The sequence below is a fragment of the Astatotilapia calliptera genome, chromosome 7 (genome assembly GCF_900246225.1).
Source record: "Astatotilapia calliptera chromosome 7, fAstCal1.2, whole genome shotgun sequence".
In the NCBI taxonomy this organism is placed as follows: domain Eukaryota; kingdom Metazoa; phylum Chordata; class Actinopteri; order Cichliformes; family Cichlidae; genus Astatotilapia; species Astatotilapia calliptera.
The window spans coordinates 62,244,449-62,251,685 of record NC_039308.1 but is presented as its reverse complement, the minus strand read 5'-3'; the positions used below and the strand labels follow the sequence as shown (position 1 = coordinate 62,251,685).

At 43.2% G+C, this 7,237-nt stretch overlaps 1 protein-coding gene across 1 annotated transcript; it reads right to left on the bottom strand.

Annotated features, from left to right (window-relative positions):
* Positions 1-2,356: 2,356 nt before the first annotated feature.
* Positions 2,357-6,967, bottom strand: fjx1 (four-jointed box kinase 1). The gene has a single exon (XM_026176412.1). It carries the CDS (start codon positions 6,540-6,542, stop codon positions 5,244-5,246), a length of 1,299 nt encoding a protein of 432 aa, XP_026032197.1. The 5' UTR covers positions 6,543-6,967; the 3' UTR covers positions 2,357-5,243.
* Positions 6,968-7,237: the final 270 nt, after the last annotated feature.

Here is a 7,237-nt window from a genome sequence, read left to right as displayed (position 1 = left end):
TGCTGGGGTTGATTCATAGCCTCCCCATTTATAGCATTTGCACAGAAATATCTTAATTATGGTCAAAGCCTGAGCTAGGCTAATGCACATTCACTAACAAAATGATAGATTATCACCCCATGGATATGATCAGTTATTCCTTCCTAGCAAGAGATTGGGGTGGAAAGAAGTCATTTCCATGAGCATACTAATTCACATTTACATAGAGATAGAGATGAATCCAGATGCAAATGAGAAAAGCATGTTACTTAAAACTGGTCCGCTTTCTGTACTGACAAGCTTCACTAATATCGACTTTTATCAAGGATGTTGATCAAATGCTATGCAAGAGGGGAGAAGCAAAACAGTTCAACACAACAAGGCCCCCTACAAGGGAGCCAATGTCATGCAAAAGTAAACGAAAGAGATTAGAAATCTTAAGTTTCACTTCCTGGTTCGAAATTAAAACAAAACTCGCTAAAATGCTGGCATAAAGCATCATGGTGAAACTAGTTTAATTGCTTTTTTCCCATTTTGCACATCTGCTAAGTGAAGAAGGGAAGAAACGTTTATGATAAATGTGCTGTAGATATGTTGGACAGTAGACTTTCCTGCCTGTTCTCATATCTGTAGACATAGTGTTTATGATATCAAATAGAAATGTTGAACATGAAATCAACTCAAGCTTATGACTGTCTGCAGGCTACGGTGTGACATTCTGGAGACAGAGCTTGATGAGCGCAGCATGACAAACAGGATGGATTTAAGTGCTGAAATTAATCAGGATTTATTTTTATGTATCCTATGACTAGCGTGAAGCAAATCGCATTAAGGGAAAATAGAGGGAAACCAAATTGAGGCTAAACAGTTCTTGTTTCTAAAACTGTTAACGGATTATTTGCAGATCTGCATCTGTGTTCTGTAGGCTACAACATTGCTCCAAGCCTTATACTATCATTATATATAGACAATGACTTGTCTATATTTCTGTCTACGTAAACTATTGAGATCAAAGATTTGACTTAGGGTTTGTCATCACAGATTGAGGGGGAAAAAAGATGTTTGCAGTAGCGGTAACACACTTCTGTGATTGAAAAAAACAAGTTCGCTGTAATCTCTTCGACAATCTGCACGGGTGGCAGCTGCGGGAGAGTACAGAGATGACTGGAAAGGGACAAAGAATCCTTGTCTTTCAGCACCTGGGAGCCTAAAGCTCAATAGCGGTCAATGGCAGTGGTAATGTATTTTAAAAGTGTGGAAAAACAACAAGCAGGATCAGCAAACTTTAGTAAGTAGTAGTAGTAGCAGTGTGCAGCCACCATGGAGACACCAGGGATCACCTCAAATTGTAAGTCAGTGCCTTGGTCAAGGGCACAGTGGCAGAAGAAATTAACCTGGCATGGTTTTAATGGTGGGAAAACCTGGACAGAGGGGTTATAGCTTGGATCTGAGGTCTCATGAATTGTTACCCAAAGAACTTCAAAATCATAGAGCAAATTAAGACATTTTTAACTAGTGATAAAACTAGCAAATGTTCAACATAACATAAAATAATATTTAACTTTTACTTCAGTTAATTTGCACATTCTCAGATATTTGACATATTTTTTCTCCATGATGCATGTGCATTCCCCTTCTCGCCTTAGTTTGTTTCTCATTACTTTCTGCTGTACAAGAATGCACAAAGCCTTTGGCCTCGCACTTCCAGCCCTGGATTGGACAAATTCAGTCTTTGTGCCAGCTCTTCAGGCACACCACAGCCTGCATGTCCAGTGCTTGCATTGTCAAAGGCCCTCGAGTCGTTGCCCCAACCCCCCCCCAGTTTAACCATCATGGCCCGAATCCACTCAGCTGTGACTAAGTGACTCTTCCTGAGTTTCATAATGAAATCATTCAGTCATGCGCAGGAAGTTCCTTGTACTGTGTAGCTGTGAAACAATGCAAGTTGTGTTCTTCCACTCACGGGCCACCAGTCAGTTTGTCACCTAGTGTCTGGGAAAATGCTCTTTTTTTGGCACGGTCTGACAAAAGCAGTCCTGTTTTCTTGAAATAAATAAAATAGAAAAAACATTTAAAGTCTATTAAATAACTCCAGAAGTCAGTATCTGATATGTTACGCCTTGTTTTTACTCTTAAATGCACAGCTCAACAAGTGTAGAAACAACAAGCAAATTTACAGGGTAGTGTGTGCCAGAATATTTCTTGGCAGGTGTTGTCATAGTCTTGTTGTCGCCATAGGTTCGCCAGGCAGTTGGCTGAGAATTTGGAGGAGTCACTCCTCTTGGCCAAAAGAAAAATTTAATCTTAAATCTTATTAAACCAGCACAGTCACATCATTTTACTCTTTCTTTAATGTATATGGACTCAGCAGACAAGATACAGTAAAAGGTTTATTTGTGAGATTTAGAAGAGCTGATAAGTAGATTTTCCTTTTAGTTAATAAGATTGTGGCTGTATAGCCTCCTGACGCCAAACTGACTAGACTCTCACTTACCTTACAGCAAGAAAGCAACAATAATTAGCATCTACTGAAATGTCTTTCTGTTCCTAATAAAATGTAGCATGCTGTAATTTATTTTTTTTAAAAAAAGATGAAAAAGGATCTGAGTCAACGTTGACAGCGGTTTGTGTACACAGCTGGGACGCTTCAGTGCCTGAGAAGTGTCTGTGTGTGCTGGTGTGTCCGTGGAGATGATCCTCCCTCAGCTCCTCAGGAATGTTTGAAATTTGCACAAAGAAGAACAAGATTGGCTCGAGTACCTGGGGTCTGTGCTCGGGCGTGCTGTTAGCCCCTGGCTGTCTGTACTTACACAGAAAAAAAACGAACACATCTGCAGGAAACAGAAGAAAACTGACACGTATTAACTTGTAAGTAAAATAATCTGCTGCACTGATGCCACAAGCTAGGACGGATTCCATTCATTACACAACTACACAAACTTATCTGTATGAAGATTTTGTTGGTGTTGGGTGGGGAAAAAAAGACCTCATGAAGTCTGTGTGGTTATCTGAAATAAGCAAGGCAGTAAGAGTGAAGGAAGAACATATGTGAACAGTTAAGGGTGTTTCAACAACCTCTTTGAAATACCCCATTAGTGTGATTACAGCTGGCAGGAAACCCGGGTTAAAAAATGACTTTCTTGTGCAAAGGAATCCACAAAAAAACTAATTAGGAAAATGAAACTTTCATTTTCAATTTAGGTAATAAATGAAGCTGACAGTGATGTTAAGAGCAAAGACAGATGCACAAAAAGATGGGCATGGTGTGGATGGAATACGGAAGGGGAAATCATGCGAGGCAAGAAAGGAGGAAAGGTCACAAGTCTGTCTTTGACATGCAGACCTTAGCTTTGCATTGTTTTTAATCCCCAGAGCCTGCAGCCGGTTGTAAATCTCTTTGCAGTGTTTGGTATTAACAGACATGCCTGGAGCACCATACCCAGCTGCAAGTGTAGATTTTGCAAGGGCCTTGAAACACATGTTCCTATTTTAACTGAAAAGGCAGCACATTAACGTGACCTTCTTTCGCCTACACACCAGTCAGTGCACATATTGATCCCCAAGTCCCTATTACAGCTGAAGCACAGCAGAATGCCTCCAGTTACACCTATTTACACCTTTGCTGCCTGTCTCCCTTTATGCAGTGACCTAGCAGGCAGAAGAACAATTCACTGAAACATGCCGTAAACCATGAAATAAAGTATAAGTACAAAGATCGAGCCACTATTTTACAAGGTGCATTCATCTCTCTTCGTGGAGTCGCGCAAACAGTTTGTGGCATGTCCTGGAGTTGAACATATATAAAGAAATTTTAAAAGAAACCAGATGGGCTCTAGGATAGCAAAAGGCTGGAAAGAATTAGTCTGTCAAAAGTTTGATCACTGTCTTTCCCTTAGATGTGCTCATAAGTCTGGAACCAGAGATCAGACACAGAAGTAGGCCTGTAGTGGAACGAATAAGAAAAGTATGGCTCTATAAGGTTCAAATTAAAAAAATTATGTGCTGATGTAAAGTGACAGCACAAACTATACAGCGAAATAACGCAGCTGGCCTTGAGGTTTTTCTCTTGAAAACCTTTCACGGTTACATTTCCAACCCATAAAAAGCCGTAAACAAGTCTCTCCACTGAGGGCAAAACACTCATTAACAGCACATGCAGCACATGCAACCAGTAAGGCAGACTGCTTATAGGTTGACCAATTTATATTATGCGAAAAATATTCTGCAATATACGGTATAGCTATGAAATGTCATAATATAGTTAGGGAACAGCAAATTCCTTTTCAAATGATGTCAAATAATGTCACTCGTCTCCTTCAGTTCATCATTCTGGGTGAGATTATAAAGGGGATTAGAGACGCCTGTTGTAGCGTGCCTGTGGCTGACAGAATGGCTCCTGGGGAAGTGTGCCAGTGCAAGATATTTCTACAGTACAATGAGAGCACTGTATGGGAAAGTACAGAGGCAACAGAGGCTTCAAAAACAAGGAAAAAAGAAAAAAAAAAACAGCACTCCACACAAAATAGGTAAATATTTGATGCGTTCTAATAAGGCAGTTAAGAACAAACTGCATACAAAATACGCATTAACAGAGAAGTTAAATTACAGCATATTTATAAAAAAAAACAAGAGTTTTTTGGAATGTTAAAAAGCACATTAAATTAGTTTAGCATCAAATTTCCAAAACAGGTTGGCAGACAGTATTTACATCAGACAAATGCACAAATGAATATGCTCCACCTGTGAAATTAAGGCTAAGTACGCTATCCAAACACAATTACAAGAGTGCAGGTGCTGGCAATGTGTGTGCAAAAGATCTTCTCTAAAAGAGCGAGCTGAACGTCAACAGAAATACAATATTCAAGAGTCAACTTACATTAAGGCTTAGGAGTTTATCATTGGGATTATTGAACACAAATCAACAATCCAAACCGCACATGAAGGGGTAGTTTATGATACCCACCACGCATAGTCTACTCTTTACATTTAGTCATATTCAGGTGAACATCAGAGGGGTGAAGTAAAGACAGGGTCATTCTTCACAGTGAGGCGAACAGTGAACATCTCAGCTTATAAACGTGTCAAACTGATTCATTGATAAACTAGGAAACACATTCTATTCACAGGAGGTAGTTCAGCTGGATATTCAAGACATTTTTTTCTGTGTAATGCGCATCAGCTTAGCACAGGTGTGCCAGCTGCGTTTGCAAAGCTCATTACTGTGCAGGCAGACAACAAATCCATCACCTGTGCATGCTGAATGTTCACAGCTGGCCGTATTTTCCTTTGCAATGCACAATGTGTGTATATAATCTGTCTATCCTGTCCTGGAGAACACCGGCGTGCTCATCTGAGAGAAATCCTAATTCCTGAGACAAAGGCTCGCTGTCTCTGTAGAGCTCCAGCAGCCTTTGCCTGGAGTCTCTGCGCGTGTGCAGCTCTGCCACGCGCTGCGTGGTCCTTTTTCTAAACACGCACACAGAGCTCAGGACTGTATTGTGATATTTCTCCCACATGTTTAACACTCGAAACCCGTGCACTAATCCGGCCTCGTTGTCTATGAATACGAGGTCACCGCGAGGGGTTTTCAGGAGATTGTTCGTGTCTCTCTCCATTACACGGGAGTCCCACTGCAGACTAAACAAATTGCTGACGAGCCTGTCAAAGTTTGCCGTCAGGTAGTCTAATACGATCAGGTCTGTCCACTGCATCAGCTCCAGCAGCTCCACCGCTGTCTTGTTCCAGAGCTCCTTGAGCGCAGGATGCAGCCCGCTGCTCTCCTGTCTCAGCGGCGCAGGTGTGATGACCCCTGTCAGGTTGGAGATCCACTGAGTTAGAGAAACCACGGCTCGGTCATTCCACTGTAAACCATCTATCCGCGTCCTCACACTTTCCCATTGCTCACTGTCACTGTCCAGCTGGGACAGTACGAGAGGGGGCAGGTTTGTGATGCCAAGCAAACGTGCAAGGTAATAAGTCAAAGTTTCACCCTGCACCTGGTCCGCGTTTATCCCGTAACGCACACAAGCTTTGGTCCCGTCTGCAAACGTGGCAAGCTGATTGGATATCCTGCCGCATCCCGGCTCCAGCTTCACCACCCGGTACGTCCTCGCTTTCTTTTGCCAAGCCAGAGCATATTCCTCCGTGAATCCCGCAGGAAGGGTATCTTCCAGCCATTCGTTCCAAAATATTCCGTCTTCCAATGGGGACAACTTGACCGGGCCCTCCCGCGGGGCTGACCTCTTGTTATCCCCATTCATATTGTAATCTCGATTTCCTGCAGAGACAGGTTGATTGGTGAGGTTGAGGCGAGTCTTTAGTCTGTCTCCAAAGTGCAGTCTCTGTGCCGCTGGGACAGCAAGCAATGCACGGAAAGTTTTGGCTGAAAGGTCCACTGGGAGAGCTTGGTGAAAGGACCCTGCACCTGGTACTGAGAACCTCCGTTTGTGTCGCTCCAAACGGTCCTCCAGTGCGCTCCAGACGTAGAAAACACTTGCGAGGGCGCACAGGAGGAGCAGAGAAAACAAGTTCGCTGAAAGAACCCTCATGGTGACGGCCACCATTCCTCTTGGCACACAGTACTCCAGCAGATTTTAATAAGATACAGGCAGAAAAAAAATTCTCCGATCCGCAGTTGAGCTGGAGCGGCTTTGTGCGGTGCGCTTTCTGTCCTCTACACGCCCGAAGCCCTGCGGCTCAAAGGCGTACTGGGTAAGATCACAAGGAGAAGAGGGTCTCCGAAACTGTGTGAAGCTCATCTCCCGTCCTGTTCACACGCCTTGTCATATTCCTACTCTATGGGAAAAAAATGAGCGCATTTCGCTTCACCCCGATAGCCGCTATTGGACGTTCTCCGTTACAGTCCACTGGCGTCGTAAGGGCTTTCTGTGCGTGCACGCCACACTCTTTCCCATCTGCCTTTATCTCTCCACCGGGCGCTGGGTGAGTTTGATTTGTGGTGGAGTCGGTTAGCAGAGACACACTAGGCGGTGAGACACGTGACTTTAGTCCCGAGATGGTGGGCGGATCGTGGGAAGGAGGGTTCCAAGAGGAGCGGAGCAAGTGCACCGCTGTGCGTTTTATGTGTTTGTGTGATGTCAGACGATTGTGTGTTATTACAAAAAAGGTAGCCATTATGATAATTGATATCCAGAGTATAAATACTCCGCATTTTAATACATTCGTATTCCGTATGCTGTGCTTGCATCAGCGAGGCAGACAAGAATGGAGTCCAGGCGAGAGAGTTTGCAGACCTCAC